This window comes from Lutra lutra, chromosome 13 (genome assembly GCF_902655055.1).
Source record: "Lutra lutra chromosome 13, mLutLut1.2, whole genome shotgun sequence".
Taxonomy (NCBI): domain Eukaryota; kingdom Metazoa; phylum Chordata; class Mammalia; order Carnivora; family Mustelidae; genus Lutra; species Lutra lutra.
In genome coordinates, this window is record NC_062290.1 from 82,225,067 (window position 1) to 82,243,871 (window position 18,805).

At 35.7% G+C, this 18,805-nt stretch overlaps 1 protein-coding gene and 1 long non-coding RNA gene across 2 annotated transcripts in view; one reads left to right on the forward strand and one right to left on the reverse strand.

Moving 5' to 3' along the window:
* The window catches only part of CNTRL (centriolin), an 89,503-nt gene that overhangs the window by 22,442 nt on the left and 48,256 nt on the right, over nt 1-18,805 (forward strand). The window contains 6 exon segments of the mRNA XM_047699376.1: nt 3,254-3,447; nt 8,819-8,875; nt 10,730-10,849; nt 11,486-11,714; nt 13,248-13,357; nt 15,498-15,692. Of these exon segments, the coding sequence (XP_047555332.1) occupies nt 3,254-3,447; nt 8,819-8,875; nt 10,730-10,849; nt 11,486-11,714; nt 13,248-13,357; nt 15,498-15,692 (905 nt within the window).
* LOC125083242 (uncharacterized) lies at nt 11,554-18,033 on the reverse strand. Its single transcript, XR_007122219.1, has 3 exons — nt 17,964-18,033; nt 12,553-12,687; nt 11,554-11,683 (listed from the first exon to the last, which is right to left on the reverse strand). It is a non-coding gene; the product is annotated as an uncharacterized LOC125083242 (long non-coding RNA).

The window sequence follows — 18,805 nt, forward strand, 5'->3', positions numbered from 1 at the left end:
AGCATAGGTAGGAGAAGATTAGCCATGTAAAGAAAGACATTCAGAGAGACGGCCAGCTTGCACTTTCAGGTTGGAAAGCCGCTGGTAAATTAAGGAAGTAAAGGTTCAGTATGACTGGATGATAGCTCAAGAAAAAGTCAAGAGAGCTGGGGGAGGGGAGAGATGACACAGGGGCTTGCAGCTTGGGTTTTATTTCAGGTGTGGTAGGAAACTATTAAGAATTTTTAGGCAGCAGTGGGACACGATCACTTACTAAGAAGATTATTTTGAGTACATAACTTAGCCTGATGAGCACTGAGTAATGCATAGAATTCAACCACTATATTGTACATCTGAAACTAATATAACACTGCATGTTAAGTATACTGGAATTAAAATATTTTTTTAAAGATTATTTTTAGTGCAGGATGGAGAATGATTTGGAGCAGGACAAATGGAGATAGAGGGACCTGTCCAGAGGCTATTGCGGTAATCTAGGCTAGAAGTGTTGGTGGCCTGTATTTAGGTTGTGGATGTGGAATAGATCAGTTTTAGAGGTAGAATCAGCAATACTTTCTAATGAATTGGGTAATTCCTGGGCTTCTGGCTTGAGTAAGTGGTTGGATTGGTGATATTATGTATACAAAAGGGAAACTTCAGAGTGGTGAGTTTGAATGTCTGTGAGACAACCTAGAAGAGGGTTAGAAATGTGAGCCTGGATTTCAAAGAGTTATAAATGTGGTGGTTGTCAGCCTAACAGGGATTTTTAATCCCACTGGAATTGATTGGTTTACTTAGTCGGGTTGAGAAGAGCAAGGTGAGCCATCTAAGGAAACTGAGAAAGAGAGGCTGAGTAAGCGGAAACCCAGGAAACAGTGGGTTGTAAAAGCCCCAAGAAGATTTCCTGAGAGGAAGTGGTCAGCTAGATTGAATGTTGCAGAGAATAAAGAAAATGTAAGATGAGGACAGAGAAGTGCTTTAGATAGGCAATACACGATTGTCTTAACGAACGCAGTTAAGGAGTGGTTCGAACAAATGATCCAAGAATGAATGGAAGAGACACATTTGGGTGAAGGTTTGAAATTTCCTCCCACAATTTCTCTCTCCTAGTACCTAATAAATGGATTTTTAAAAAGAGTTTAAGTTAAAAAAAAAAATTCACCAGTAGCTTCCAAACCAGGAAATGGACAGAAGCAAATGTAGTAAACCTCAAAGCTAGTAACCAGAGAAAGGAAGAGCATATTTGAAGGTGGAGTGGAGAGACCATTATGGCTCAATTCTTATGGTCCTTGAAAAGACAAGATGACATCAGAGAAAAAGAGGAAAGATTGTCTCTTGATAAGAGGGACACTAATTCAGGAGGGAGCAAAGATGTGTGCATCTCTGCAAAGATGCAAAGTTCTGTTGCTTTTGTGGTGCGAAAATGAGAAAGTTCCTATGAGTGGGGTCTCTTTTCTCAGTGAAAAATGAGGTCATCAGCTGAGAAGGAAAATGGAAGGACTATGGGAGATTTGAAGAGAAAGAAGAAAGTATGAAATAGCTATTTTAGAGCATTGGGAAATGTGTCTGTAGGTCCAACCATTTGAAATTGATATTAGTCCACTTTGGTTTACAGAAACAGTTTGATACAATCCTTGGAAAATATGGTAAATTTTTATTAGTTTGGACCCCCCCAACTCAGTATTTGTTACCCTAAAGTTTATGTTTGGAATCTTTAAAAATATAAATAATGCAAAGGAAAGTCCTCATAAATACACTTTTGGGGGAAATGTTTCATTTACTTAGGATTATTTATGACTCCGAATATTTATTAGGAGCCTTTAAGGCTTTTGGGATCTGGCAGTGAGCCAGACAGATGCAGTTTCTGCTTTTACAAAGCTTTAGTGGGAAAGGCAGATGCCTAGCCATTTGATCACATTTTATAACTCATTGTGTGACGAAGGGCACAGAAGTACAGGGTGAGGGATGCCTGGGTGGCTCAGTGGGTTAAAGCCTCTGCCTTCAGCTCAGGTCATGATCCCAGGGTCCTGGGATGGAGCCCTGCATTGGGCTCTCTGCTCAGCAGGGAGCCTGCTTCCTCCTCTCTCTCTGCCTGCCTCTCTGCCTACTTGTGATCTCTGTCTGTCAAATAAATAAATAAAATCTTTAAAAAAAAATAAAAAAGAAGAAGTACAGGGTGACCTGAGAGCATTTCTGGGAAGCATCTCACCTGTAGAGAGCATAAAGTCAGGGCAGGCCTCTCGAAATATTTTTCAAAACTAAGACCAGAAGAGTACGAAATAGGCCAGTAGGAGATAGAGGAAGAAAGTTCTAGACAGAGATTTGAAAAAAAAGCCTGCATCCCACTCTTGGCTTTGGCTCGGGTAGTAGTGATCTAGGGTTGTGAGATCCAGCCCCATGATGGCTCTGTGCTCAGCAGGGAGTCTGCCAATCCTTTTCCCTTCCCCTCTGCCCTTCCCCCCCTCTAAAATAAATAAAACATTAAAAAAAAAAAAGCTTTCAGGTAAGAAGAGAGACATCACAAATCTCAAGAAGTGGAGTCACTTCAGAAAGGCTACATTTGGGTGTACTTAAAAATAAGGCAGGAAAGGGAGTTTGGGACCAAATCATGAATATCTTTGTTAAGTTCTTCATGTAAGTTTTAGAAGCTATCCTGTCCATAGTAGGAAGCCTCTGAAGGATTTTTAAAATCACATAGTATTTTGCAAACCTACTTGCAGCATCCTTTAAAGTGTAATTATTACTATCAGATAAGATAAAATATTGCAAGTTTTTTAATAGGAGACCTGGGGAAAAACCTCATTTACCAACATCCTAATTGAATGAAATACCGGAAGTAAAGTGTTGTCTTTTTAAAAAAATATTTATTTGTTTATTTATTTGAGAGAGAGAGCGGTGGTCGGGGGGTGGATGTAGAGGGAGAGAATCTTCAAGAAGACTCCTCACTGAATGTAGAGCCAGATACTGGGCCAGATCTCACAACCCTGAGATCACGACCCAGGTTGAAACCAAGATGCTTAATCAACTGAGCCACCCAGGTGTCCTCTAATGTGTTATCTTTTAAAATTGTTATCCAGATGATAATGCCTTCTTACTTTTTGATATAAATCACTTGCTAGCTCAAGATTGTCTTTTTTTCCCCAAAACCATACTGAATAATTTTCAAGGTAGAATTGTGCTTTTATTATTCTAAGACTATTATTTGAGAAGTATTCTTACCTTTCTTCAAGTAAGAAATATAACGATTAATAAACTTTTAAATTTGTGTTGGCAGATGAGATAGAAAGACTGGAAAGAGATCTGGAGAAGAAGATAATGGAAACTGAAGAGCTTAGGAGCGAACAGACAAGGTTCCTTGAGGAAATTAAAAGTCAAGATAAATTGAACAAATCACTGAAAGAGGAGGCCAGATTACAAAAACAGAGCTATGAGGAGATGGAGAGTAACCTAAACACAAAAAATGAATTGGTAAGCCTGTGTTTTACATTGCTTTGACTATATTCTCTTGAAATAGAGAATTCTTTCTTCTTGGGTCTAAAAACAAAACTTCTTGATCGTAGAATGGGGAAGATGTGGTTTAACAGAAATTTGTGCAGAAGTTTCTACAAATTGTAGTTGACCATTCACTGTGTGACATGGGTCCCCAAAGGATGAATACTATCCTGGCCTGCAGTAAATTGTGAAATAGGGTATCCAAAATAAAGGAGGACAGTGGAGCCCCTACACTGAAGAGTTGGTCAGAGTGCCCCTAGATGTTTGTATTTTATTTTTAACAACATTGTTGGTGAGACTGTACATTGGCAAAAACTTTTAGAAGGCAAATTGGCAAAATTGTCCAAATTTTATTTTATTAAATTTTATTAAAGGGATATACCCTATGTTCTATATATTAGATATATGTACTTATTTAATATACAATAGTTATATATGATACACATTTCTAATGCATTTTATAGAAATTGTAGCAAGACTGTATATATCTACATATATATGCATATATCTATATATATACACATACATACATGGACATTCACTACAGCATTTTTTATATTAGTAAAATAATGAAAAATAGCTGAAATGTCCCTCAGTGGATATCCATCTGATAGAATACTTGTGTTGCTATTAAAATGAGATAGAGCTGTATGTCCTAATATGGAGGTATGTCTGCTCCATATTGCTATGTGAGAAAAGCAAGCTGAAAGCTGTATATATAATAGTAGTATATATAATAGGTAGTATATATATATATATATATAAAAGGTAGTATATATAGTATATATAATAGTATATATAATAGTAGGTAGTATATATAATAGTATATATAGTAGTATATATAATAGTATATATAATATATATAGGTAGTATATATAATAGTATATATATAATATAGATATTATATATATAATATATATAGGTAGTATATATAATAGTAGTATATATAATATACACACATATATATGTATGTAGTGTATATAATATACATATAATACACATACATACATAAGTATATGTACATATATACACATACATATATGTGTACATGTGTATGTGTGTGTGTATATATATATCTCGGCCAGCCCAAGAGACTTCAGAGGCCTGGAGACCACGGCCTTTGAGGAGTGGCCAAAGCAACAGGGTGTTCAAGCTGGAGAAGAGAGGATCTAGCGAGCTCTGACAGTTACCTTCAGAGAGTAAAAGGTCTATTTCGTGGAGGAGGGACCAAAGTTCCTGAGATAAAATTAAGAAATGGCAAATAGAATTATAACAAAGCAATTTTTCATTTAGTAATGAAGAATTTCTAGGGACACCTGGGTGGCTCTGTTAGTTGAGCATCTGACTCTTGATTTTGGCTCGGGTCACGATTTCAAGGTCATGAGATGGAGCTCTAGGCTGAGCATGGGGCCTGCTTAGGATTCTCTCTCTGACCCCTCCTCCCTTAGCAACCCACCTCTTCACTAGCTTGCACACGGGCACTCTCTCTCTCTCTTAAAAAAAAAAAAGAGAGATTTCTAATAACTGTCCTGAGACAAAATGTAATAACTCTGGAATGGGATTGCTGTGACTGAAACAGGCATATATGACCAGGGCTTAGAGAAAAGATAAAAGGCATTTGCTAGGCAGATGGATTAAATGAATAAAAGGCCTTTTCAACCCAGAGAATCTGATTCTGTAAAATAATTAGGTTACTTTCCTTGGAGGAAAAAATAGCTGTTGCTACTCTCCTCTTTTTTTTCTTATAATAATTCTTCTTCTTATCTGTGCATAACTTAGAGAATTTGATTTCTCATATGACTAATGAAATCCTAGATAGTTCTCTTTTTTTTTTTTTTTTGCAACCCCCTTTCAAGATGGGCATTCTGGTTTGAATGACTCGCTTTGTTGACAAGTATTCTGCTTAAGCATTTATGTTTCCTAGCAAGAGAAAAGTGTTTCCTTCTCTTTGTAGAGATGGAAATTGTTACTTGAAATCTGAGTACTTGACTGCCTCTTTCTTGAGCTCTTCTTTGCCTGAGAAAAAAGGTGACTTATATCAGGGGGACATGATGAAAGGGCAGCTTTCGCAGCTCTGTCAGTTAACTGTTCAGAGCATTTGTGGCTTTCTTCATATGTCTCTTATTTGAAGGTAGTTTTCAAATATGTCAGCCATATGCTGAAGGCATATTATATATGATATTAATAATCTGATAATTATCAATAGTTTTATATTATACATCTATTGTTCTCTATTCCATAATAGAGTGGATTGATGATTACTTAAATCACTGGAAACTTATGTGACAATCAGTTTTATCTTAGCAGTGAACTCTGGGCCACCACTTAACATTTGTATGTAAAATACAAGTGTAGGGGCACCTGGCTGGCTCAGTTGGCAGAGTGTACTACTCTTGTTCTTGAGTTCAAGACCTGTGTTGGGTGTGGTGCCTACTTAAAAATAAATAATAAGTAAAACTTTGAAAAAAATGAAAGAATAAAATACAAATATAAAAAACATACTTACTATGGTATTACTTGATACTTGTGAACATTTAATAAATTAATATTTTATTTTATTTTATTATTTTATATTGTGAACATTTATTTTTTTTTATTATTTTTTTAAGATTTTATTTATTTATTTGACAGAGAGAGATCACAAGTAGACAGAGAGGCAGGCAGAGAGAGAGAGGAGGAAGCAGGCTCCCTGCTGAGCAGAGAGCCTGATGCGGGACTCCATCCCAGGACCCTGAGATCATGACCTGAGCCGAAGGCAGCGGCCTAACCCACTGAGCCACCCAGGCGCCCAATTGTGAACATTTAATAAATTTTCCTGAGTTACTGATCTTTTTTTATAATATAAAATCCATCTTTTATTACTAAGATAAGAGAATAGTATATTTTCTATGTGCGGACTCCCTGGTACATGTCAGTTAACTCCTTGAAAACCTGCGCAAGGGATGCCTGGGTGGCTCAGTCCATTGAGTGTCTGCCTTCGGCTCAGGTCATGATCACAGGGTCCTAAGATTGAGCCCTACATGGGGCTCTCTGCTCAGCGGGGAGCCTGCTTCTCTCTCTCCTGCTCCCCCTGCTTGTGCTCTTTCTCTCTCTGTCAAATAAATAAAATCTTTAAAAAAGAAAGAAAAAGAAGAAAAGAAAACCTGGGCAAAATGTCACATCTTTTGACTTTGCGCTATCCCCAAATTATAAATTATTATAGCTGCTAATTTTCTTTTTTCTACTTATAATGTTGTTATATTTTTGTTGTGAATAAATGTTTTATAAGTTGTCAACTGTTTTTGCTGGGTTTATTTTCAGTAACTATTTTTGGTTAGAAGACACTGCTCTTCTTTATGTCATTGTTGTTTTTATCATTAACCATTTAAAAACATATTGACATACAAAGTTAATATATATTTATCATAACAAATTTAGACAACACAAATGTATACAATAGAAAATGAAGGTTTCACTCTTCCCTTTCCCTCTTCCCTGGATGTTGATATATATCCTTTTTGTTTTCTATGCTTAAATATATGCTTATAGTTATATAATGTATATGTAATTAAATATATGTACCTTTAAATATTTTGTGATGAAAAAGAACCTTACTATATTTTTTAATGCTGAATCTTATTTTTTTACAAAATGGTATATGTACCATAGCTCTCCAAGTTAAAAAACATGCCCACACATGTACACACACACACACACACACACACACACACACACATATACATCTTTTTTATGTTTTTCAAAGTCTATATTGTGTTCCATTATATGGATATGCAATAATTTATTTAACCCACTCTTATTGATGAATATTTAGTTTGCCTCCACTTTTTTTAATTAGAAACAATACTACAGAGAAAATCTTTATAAATAAGTATTTATGCATTCATAACAGTAATACCCTGGTTTAAATCACTACAATTTGGGGTGCCTCACTGGCACAGTTAGTAGAGCATGTGACTCTCAGTCTCAGGTTCATGAGTTCAGGCCCCACGTTGGGGGTAGAGGTTACTAAAAAAAAATAACAATTTTAAAAAATCACTACAAGTGGAATTACTGGGTAATTTGCATTTTAAATTTTGGCAAATATTTTTTTTTTTAAAGATTTTATTTATTTATTTGACAGACAGAAACCACAAGTAGGCAGAGAGGCAGGCAGAGAGAGAGAGGGAGAAGCAGGCTTCCCGCTGAGGAGAGAGCCCGATGCGGGGCTCGATCCCAGGACCCTGGGATCATGACCTGAGCCGAAGGCAGAGGCTTTAACCCACTGAGCCACCCAGGCGCCCCGAATTTTGGCAAATATTAAAAGCATTTACCTGCTTTATACTTCTACAGCAGTGAGTGAAAGAGCCCAATTCCTCACTGAAAATTATTATTTTGAACTTATAAATAGGATAGGAAAAAAGTAGAATCTCATTGCTTTAATTTCACTTTTTTTTAATTTGTTGGAGAGTTGAATATTCCATATGTATTTACTAGCTATTTGAGTATTGCATATGTGTTTACTAGCTATTTTGTATTTCTTCTTTAAATTTCTTTTTTCTTTTTTTAATCAACAGGCTATTTTTTAATTTAAATACTATTAACATATAGTATATTATTAGTTTCAGGGGTAGAGTTCAAGGATTCATCAGTCTTGTATAACACCCAATGCTCATCCTTAATGTCCATCACCCAGTTACCCCATCACCCCAACCCCCTCCCCTCATTTTTAAAATTCATGTTGTTTTACCAGTTTTTCAGTATTCCAGAAGACTATTCTATGTTTCAAAAAGAATTCTGGATCTTATTCTAAGAGCCTGCATTTGAAAAATATTTTCCATTATCTTCTGCAGAATATTTGGTGATATCATGCCCAGTTATATAATGCTTTCCAGTTTCATAAAGTAACTCTTCACATCATAGGTCATTTACCTATGAAAGAAATGTAAAGAAAAGTAAAACTTCTGGTGCCATTTAAACTATTATAGTCCCCTTTTCCTGCCCCAACAAATATTAATTAATTTTAATGTTAATATTACTTTGTCCTTTTGCAAATTATTTATCTCCTATTCTTCAGTTTCCTTATTTTTAATATGAGGATGATTTACCTGTCCTGCCAGCCTCACAGAGTTGTGAGGACTAAATAAGGTAATGAATATGAAAATAATTGAATTGAATTAAGCTAAGTAATGGAAGGTGGTAAATCTGTAACATAGAATGATGATAAAATGTGTGTCCATATAAAAATGATACAGGTTCTAATAACATTATCTTTCTAAGGTAAGTTGTGAATCAAGAACAGCCTCTATTACTATAGCTTAACTCTCCAAAGTTCTCCAGATGATGGTCTCTGCTTTTTTTCTCCTTTTAGCTCTTGTCTTGGTTTCTTACAGAGCATTTTCTGCCGATTCTTTATTCTTCCTTAAAGGTAGTCCCTTCAGGGCTGAATTGCACACTATGTTTTCATAGTTTGCATGATAACTTGTAGTAATATGTTTATGTACATCTTAAGTTTGGAAACTGGCTTGCCTTCTTAAGAGATGTGCTTGTGTGTGTATGTGTAATTTTTTTTAATGGATGTGTACATAGGACTGGATTTGAATGTGAGGGAAAGAATTTGTATCATTTTTCTTATCGGTAAATGTGTTAACTGCAGTCAACTCTTGATCATCCACAGCTAATACTGCAACTAGCCTACTTTCTAGGTCCTTTGACTCCTAATGTGCTCTCATTTATGCATTTCTTCAGCAGACATTTATTAAATGCTTAATAAATGCTAAGCCTAGCACTATATAAGACACAAAGGTAATTTTAAAATGCACAGAGTATATATTATTCACCCTCAGAGGCCAGTCCATACATCGTCCATGGTTCTAGTCACATTTGCCTTTGTTTGGCCCTACTGCAAATGATCTTTGGGAAGAAAAACCTGAGATGAGTTTATGCTGTTGGTTAGGTGTTGCTTTCTTGAGATTCAGGGACTTAAAAGCAGTCAGTAAAAGCATCAAAATGGGTAATGTGCTGGACACCCTGAAGCAAGACATCAAAGGCAGCATCGTATAATAGATGGAGTATTAATTTTGAAATCAGGAGACTTGTAATTGAATTCTGCCTCTTCACTATGAGCTGTGAAATTGGCCAAGTAATTTAACCTCCTGGTGCAGCTCTTATAATTTCATAGGGTAGTTGTAAAGATTCAGTGAGATAAGAGATCAAGACTGCCTATCATTCAGCTTAGCATCACTTCTCCTTGGGTGGATAATCAGGAGATGACTGTAAGCTAAATCGTGCACGACTTTGAGTTCCCGGGCCTTGTAAAATGTTCATGTTTATTTATTTTTTTATTCTCTTCAGCTTGCATTTTCATATTGATGAAATATTTCTGCATGTTTTTTGTCTGGTATCTACTATCTGATGCTATAGTTTAAAAAAAGGCAAAAATCACTTAGTGGACCTTTGAAATGAACTCACAGGATTAGTTTAGTAGGAAGGGGGCTGATAGTGGTAGTTAAAAATATTTAGCTTCTGCTACTAGTCTAATATGTAGCTTTTGACAAGACAATTACCAATAGGATTCAGTTTCTTTATTTGTAATTCAAATAATTAAATCAGATGATCTATTTTCTTCTAGCTCCAAAAATTTTAAGAATAAATAAAAAGTTGTAATTGTTGTAGAATTACTTTATTAAACATTTAAGGCTATATATTGGGATCTGATTGACCTTATTCACATCCTTTATCCTCTAATACAAAGAATAATGTTCAGAACACTGAGATACTGCAGGAACAACAGTACAATAAAGCCAATTTCTTTTTTCCACCCTTCTTACTCCTTCTTGTGATTCCTTTGTAATTAATCTCAAATATCATCTTTATCCATAATTTGAAGCTATCATTAACATTGCAGAGTAAGTTAAATTAGTGTTAATTATTGAAAAATCAGGAAGCAAATACTTAATACAGTACTTAAAAATAATTGGTGCAGAATTATTTTCATATTTGGGTAAAGCAAATTTAAGTGATTTTTAAAAATATTTATTTATTGTATCCTGAAACAGCATATAAACTTCAAAGGTCTTTTACGTGATCTTTTATGAAGTGATAATTTTATATTGTGTTCTTTATAATACTTTAGAATGAAGATAAAATACTGTAAATGTTCTGCTATTTGCTGTGGGGTTTAAAACAATCTAATTGTTATGATTAGAACTTGCCATGCCATTGTACCATTATACTAACTTACTGACACTGTATGTTGTTTCATATCAAATTGGGGCTATAGCTAAAACAGAAGACTGTGGAATTAATGCGGGCATGTCAGAAACAGTATGAAATGGAACAGGAATTGGCCTTTTATAAAATTGATGCCAAATTTGAACCACTAAATTATTACCCATCAGAGGTAAGTTTAACTTTTATTATTTTATTTATTTAGAGTTTAACGTTTTAGAAATCCAAAGTTAAAGCCAACGGAGAGTAGAGTGGGGGAAGGCGGATGGTGAAAAAGTTTGAGACTTTCATCAATAACCATTCCACTTTCTTAAACAAATTTTGGTTGAATCGGTGAATTTTTGGTTCAGTAAGTTAAAGCAGTGTCCAGAAAAGGTAAAAAGCTGCAAGAGAATCTGTGATTCCAACTGATACCATATTATCTCATAAATAATTCAATTACTAAAATTTATTAGACTGAGATTTTACTTACATATCAGCTAAGAAACCAAAATAAAACACCTAAATTTCTGATTTGAGAGATTAAGCAATGCTATTAATCACATAACTATAGGCAGTTCTTTAATCAACCAACCTAAACCCACTTTGGGGGCTGGGAGGAGGAATTCTTAGAGGCCATTTTTTGTTTCAGTTCTTTTTTGGCATATTAAGAGTGAGATAAATGGTATATATTTTTCAACTTCTAGGCATGTAGGATTAATGTTTAGGCAATTCTGTGATATGTTCTTCACTAATAAAATGAATAATGTCACTTGGCTGCTTAGAAATTACTTATTGAACCATAAATATTTACTTATTTTGTTTTTAGTATGTCGAAGTTGATAAAACCCCAGATGAAAGCCCTTACATTGGCAAATCCAGATACAAGAGAAATATGTTTGCTACAGAGAGTTATATTATTGCAAATGCCCAGACAGTAAAGATCGAGAAGATGGAGCCAGATGAAGGGGCACAACTCAAAAATGAGCATGTGAACTTGAGAGCCCATACATCACTGGACATACAACTGGAAGACAAAGAAAAAAAAATAAGTGCAGGTTAACAAAAGTTATTTTAAATTCTTTTAAAAATACAAAAAGATTGAATATATAGGCAAGTTTTGTTTTATAATAATTTTCATTAAACATGCTAAAGGTATTTATTATGTTATTTACATAAAAAGCCTTGAAAAAGTAGTGATTCATTGAGCAAATGGTTTTTTTTTTAAGATTTTATTTATTTATTTGACAGACAGAGATCATAAGTAGGTGGAGAGGCAGGTAGAGAGGAGGAAGCAGACTCCCCGTGGAGCAGAGAGCCCAATGCGGGGTTCAATCCCAGGATCCTGGGATCATGACCCGAGCTGAAGGCAGAGGCCTTAACCCACTGAGCCACCCAGACATCCTGAGCAAATGATTTTTTAATGATTTCTGTTATGGTCGAGAATGGGTCTTGACAGTAATTTGGTGGCAGCAGGTGCAGGGGATCCAAGAATGCTTAAATCTTGACCTGCCAGCAAGTCCTACCCACTGTCAGAGCTGCACATTCAAAGATATAATTGGTCATAATTGTAGCAAGTACCACTTTACTGATTACTGTGCATGTAGCCAAAACCTAAAACAGCACTTTGGATAAGCTGGATCAGGGCACCCTCCTTAGACTTCGGCCCAAGACCAGCTTCTGACTCTTTCCAACCTGTCCCAAAACATCTAATTGAAAGGATCTTACCACTTCCTGGCAAGTCATAAAGAAGTCAATCCAAGAGGGCACTTAGATACCCTGCCAGTGGCATACTCTAAATCCATTTACCCAGTGAGCTGCATGGATATGGAAGGAGAAAGGAGATCTGAGTTTATGTATTCCCCTAGTAATCGTGGCACATTGTGGAGCTCTCACCAATCCAGTGAAGCAGTTCATCTTCCCTTGGTTGGTAGCTAAATGGAAAACATGGAAGGCCAGGAGAGAGGTTGACTTGGAGAGGGGTTGAGAAAAGAGACTGAGTTGTCCATCTCATACACCCTATACAAAGTTCTGGAAGAGGAAAGCAGAAATAAATCAGATATATGTGTAGACTAGCTCCTAGTTTTATAGGAGGCAGGGAGGGAGGGAAGGAGAGAAATTGGAAATTTGAGATAGAGAGTAATTGATCTGAGATCACCTCCAGCTGGAAGACACGTTCAGTGGTGAATTTCTTGATATGAAGCCCCATATAAAGTAATAACCTCTAGTCACAGTTTTTGTAATAGCTTGAATCTAACTATAACTTAGTGACATGTAAATGCGTATTTACGAATAAATCCTTATTCTCTCAGAAGAGCTCTTTAGTGTTGGATGTATCAAATAAAACTTTTTATGTTAAGACTTTTACGAATAAAATGATCAGTTATAGTTCTCTAGCATATCATAAAACTATTCTAGAGATTAACTGAGTGGAAAACTATCATAAATTAATTTTTAAAGAATTTCTGTAATCTATAATGGCAATTTAATTGGGAGGAAGATGTTATTGTGAAGGAAAAAAGTCTGGTAGAAATTTGAGAATGCAGGATTTTTCTCGTGTGTGTCTGTGTTCATGATTTTTAAATTTGCAGCACAAACTCGACTATCAGAACTACATGATGAAATAGAAAAGGCGGAACAACAAATTTTAAAAGCTACTGAAGAATTTAAACAGCTGGAAGAAGCTATACAACTTAAAAAAGTACGTAAATACTAAGTAGCAATGCAGGAGGAAATGAAAAAAATGGAATGTGTTTTCTCCCTTCATAACCATGTTATGCAAATTTTAAATCAGTGCTGCCTAATTAACTACAGAGTAACAATTTTCAGCCTCAGTTATGGTTCTAGTATTTTCCAGTTACATTTTCCTTCCATTCTTGATGACATTCTATTAACATTTTATAAAGCATACAGAAATAAATTACTTTTAACTTATATAAAAAGAGGTATTCAGTCTACTCTATTATGAAAGTGTCTATTTTACCCAGGGAGGTTGATGCTTCCTGTTATATCTGTTCTAATTTAATTAAGCACTACCCACCATTAAGATCCTGGAACCTAGATTAAGAGTCAGAAGACATCTTTACGATACACGAACATTATCAAACACAAGCAGCAAAAGTGTAAGTGATGTAAAATATGGTGAACAAAAAGATGGAGATGTTACTCTCAGAAATTATCAAAGTATGTCATGAAGAAATTAGCGGCTCAAACCCATGATGTAATACACAGGGAGTATTTAAAAAGGAAGTATCTTGACAGTTTTTAAGTGTGTAAAGGGTTTTAGTTATTTGCAACTTTTAAAATCAGTATTTCAAAATTATGTTCATAACTGCATTCACACCATAGTAGGTAAAACAAGAATGTGAAGTCCAAATTGTAGATTTTTTCAAAAGATACACTATATTATGATTTTTAAATTATATAGTAACTAGAAATTGATTCGAGTTTATTGGAATTTTACTATATGCTAGTCCCTGACTGGGCTGGACCCTGAGTGATGAATAAAACAGGTCTCTTTCCCTCCCACATGGATAGGAAATAGGCAATGAACAAGTATTTAAAAAAAAAAAAAAAAAGGAAATAGGAAATATAGTTAAACAACATGTGTGTTGTAGGAACAAGAAAGGAGACACAATTAAAGGGATATAATTTAGATTGTGGAGCCACAAAGGCCTCTCTGAGGAGGTGACATTTGGGCTGAAACCCAAAGGAGGTGAAGGAGCCAGCGAGGCAGCATTAAGGGATCGAGTATTCCAGGCAGAGGTGACAGTGGGTGCAAAGACCTTCACACAAAAGATTTCTCTGCTGAGGCGGGGAGAGTGTGTGGAAGATGAGGTCCAAGATTATGCCAGGCTTCATAGGCTGTCCTATGGTAGAGAGTAAGGCATTTGAATTTTAGTCTGAAGGTAATGGGAAGCTTTTGAAGGACACGAGGTAGTAGAATGGCTGATCTTGTTTGTATTTGTATAAGGTCACTCTAGCTACTGCCTGAGAGTGAAGTGGGGTGAGGGAGACGGGTGAATCTTCTGTGGGGCTGTTCTTCAGTACAGGCAAGAGATGGTAGTGGCCTAGGCTAGGGGGCAATGGATGTGGATGGAAATAAACTGTCAGCAAAATTTGACAGGTGAACTGATCAGACTTACAAATGGATTAAGGGGTGGCCTGCCTGGTTCAGTTGGAGGAGCATTGGACTCTCAATCTTGGGGTCATGAGTTCAAGCCCCACATGGGGTATAGAGGTTACTTCAGTAAATAAAAGCTTAAAAGAAAATGGATTGAAAGTGGGAGGTGAGGTACAGGGAGCCATCAAGAATGATTTTAATAATTTTAAAAATGTTTTTGTAAATAATGTACATAATTTTTAAATAAATGGATGCTTACAAAATATGCTTGAAAAAAGTTATTTTACAGACCAGTGCTCTAACCTCTGAGCTATAGGGCCGAAAAAAGTTATTTTAAATGTGTACATATAAGCCTCGATTTTTCATTACACTATTGATTTGCTTGACATGCTTATAACAAGGGTAAGTGCTATATAAAGTCAGCTACCATTAATATTATGGTTACTATTACTAGTAATAATTTACAGGTTGCTTATACTAGAATGACAACTTCATTTTTACCTGTTCTTATGAAATAAAGTCTATAAGATTTTCTGCACGTAATAAGGATAAAAGTATAAGATATGAATGGAATACCTAGATGACTTCTACATTTTACTTTTATTAAAAAAACTGGCAGAGCACAGAATACCTTTTTAAATTTCAGAAGTTTTCTTTAAGGTTGTTAATCACTGTTGCTATCCTCTGTTAATTGTATGTTGGGGTATTGGGGGATTAGGTTTCAGAATCAGAGAAAGACCTTCTTCTCAAGCAGCTGAGTGGTAGAATACAGCTTCTCAATAAATTACGCCAAGAAACTGTGGATCTAGAAACGCAGATGGAAAAGCAAAGGCAAGAAATTGCTGAAAAGCAGAATGAGATCAAGGACCTGCAAATAGCCATAGATAGCCTGGATTCCAGAGACCCAAAACATGTAAGTAAATTAAGAGATTTTTGGCTTATTCTATAGGGACTAGCATATCATTCCATCTAGAAATTATGTCTCCTCATTTTTAGCCTCAGAATTCTTTCTGAAAGTCTTTGAGTTTAATGCACAAATTTGAGTGATATGTTTATGTATGCGTGTATGTCATATATATCTGTATGTGTGTTATATATCCATATGTCTATATATACATATGTGCATTTATACTTATATATAGAAGTATATATATCTCTGTGTTGAAAACAAAACATAGACTTGAAAGAGATAGCTTTCAGTAGAATGGTAGATGCATGGTACACTTATTTTTTTAAGTGGCTGAGTATTATTATATTTCAAAGCAAGAGAAGCCTGCTCCATGGTGCTGTCCAAACCTCTTACCCTTTCTCTTTTATTGCTTTGTTTTCTTAAGAGCAAGGTGGTGATATGGGAGAGCTGAAAGGGATTTAGAGTCCTTTCTCTGCCTCTTTTTTAATCCTTTATACAAATATTACATTAAACCTATTTGTTGTTTCATATTGTTTTGTTTTGTCCTTAATAAGGAAACACTTCTCTAGAGTGTGTCTTCCTAATATGTGGGCAGAGGTGGTCCAGTGGCTGCCTGATGGAATAGGTTCTTGTCTCTGTCTCTCAGAAGTCTTACTAATGGCTTACATTTTACCTAGTATTTGTAAAAATATTAGTAAAAATACTTCCTGCATATTTCGCTGCTATACTTTGAATAATAAGGTTATTTTACAAAGAACTTTAAAATCTCTGATTTAAGAGAATTTAACATGGTAAGGACAATGCACTATCATTAACTTTAAATAGTTGTCAAGTTATTTGATTATCCCTTTAAATATTTCAATAAAATATCATAGGTAAATTTTTTTGCAGGTTAGCTAATTCTGACAAAAGGTAACCTTATCATTCACAGAAATACGTTCTTTTCTAACAAAAGCTTAAGACAGAGTATTAAAATTGAAACTAAAAGAGGACTTGATTATTTTAAAGAATTTTGTTATATGAACAATTAGATATTAAGTACTGTGTAATATGGTCAGTAATATCTTGCCTTCTTGCATTAATTTGTTTTGGAAGTCTGCCACACTATGTAAGGCTCCTAAGGACAGGAACTATATCCTACTATTTATCTGAATAGCCCTGCGTTTAGTGAGTGTTTGCATCTGGGAAGGTAGGAAGGAACCCAGCCTATAGGCACTACCTGAAGCTCCTTTGCTGCTTCCTCCAGTTCTGTGATCTATGAGTCTGCTTAGAACCTAGATTGTTTGTTTGCTTTTAACAAGTGACTTTGACATTATTGGCAGACAGGGCGTCTAATCCTCCTGGATTTCTATAAAGAATTACATACAGAAAGGAGTTAAATGAGAAACAGGAATGGCATCCACATTTTGAAGGTAGTCAATCTCTGTCAGTGGGGATCAAACATACAAACCTGACTTGAGGTTCCTTTTTGGTATTGTTGAAATGACTAACGGTTTGTTTTTAAGGTTACAGCTTTAGTCAAAGCACCAGAGGGTGTCTCTTTAATTTGTTCACCCAGAGGGAGCATCTTTTTCTAGGTTGCACAAAGTCACCTTCTTGGCTGGTGTTAGGCTCCTGTTAGGCATCACATTCGACAGAATGTGAACATTTTAGCAAAAGGGAAAGCAAGTGTGGGGTCCCTTCATATTTTTCTATGGATGGAGACAGACTTTTATTCAGTTAACTTTTATTATCTAATCAGATAAAGTGCTTCTCTGAATAGCAAATAGAATTTAAAAGTAAAGGCTTGAGAGATGAGAAAACATTATGTGACTCTGAGATAGGATGGAGAACAAACACATTAGGTGCCAATGAAGTGTTCCATGATGTTGGGGGTTTTGCATACACTGGTGAGGAACTTCGTCACAGCATATGCAGGATTGGTGACTTTTTTTTTTTTTTTTTAATTTGCAGAAGGTGGAAATGTGATTTTTAAAAGATTAAGTGATTTCCTAAATTCATCTTTTAGGAAAAGGCTGAGCCCATGCTGTGATACTGCAGTGACCCTTTTCCCACAAGGGAATTACAGGACTACAGAGATTAATTATTTTTAAAATTAGCTCAGAGACAAACCAGTCAAGTTTTCAACAAACAGAAGCATCTAACTAGGTTTCAAAAGGAAAAAGTACTATTTAAAAATCAAATCCCATCCTAGCCATAAAAAATGTACATAGCTAGAGGCACAAACACCACAGCAGCAAACAATAAAGGAAGATTGATGTTGTTCTTCCCTACCTGGCAATGCTGTGTGGAAGCGAAAGGTAGTTCACTGTTCTCTGTGTGCAATCAGCCTGTAGTAATCTGTTGCAAAGGTTGTGTGTGATTGGCCCTTGGGAGCTTCCTGTGTTGTGATTTAAAGCGCAGAGGGTGGGGCCTGCCTGCAGAGGCTGCTCGTGATTGGACGGGCTGGGCTGCCGCTCACTCTCCGCCTGGAATGTGGTTTGAAGCTCTGGAAAGTGAAGCTCGAAGGCGCTTACAAAAATGTGGCTGTCAGAGAGGGAAGTGCACGTGAATTTGAAAACAGCTTTAGAAAGCTCTCCGCCCACAGTTTCCCTGTTCTCAACGGCTCAGTTTTAACAGGACAAATTTTAAGTTAAGGTATGACGATTTTCTCTCTCTTTGTGCAAAAGACTTGAAAGGAGGAGGAGTCAGAGATGTAAGTTCCTGTTTTTATATCGTTTGTGAGCTCCATGGTCATGAAAAATCGCAGAATGTACTTTTGATCCCCTGTGCTTCATGCAGATCATTGGCATAATGAGCCTTTTTTTGGTCCTGCGTGTAAAGAGATTTCAGTGGAATTTTTAATGGTGAATTTTAAAGATTTAATGATGGAGACATGAAGGCAGGGTTGTTTTTTGTTTTTTAAAAATTCTTTCGTGAGCCATAAAAATCCTAAATTTACTTAGAATTTGAGGAGGTATCTGCAGTTACCTTCTCAGAAAGATTTCAGATGGGTATTGGGGAAGGGAGGCAAAGAAGAGTTTTGAAAATCCCATCAAATTTTACAGTAGTCTAACAGAAACGTTCTGAGCAGCCTGCCATTCATTGTTCCTTAAAAATGAAGGGACTTTGCTTTC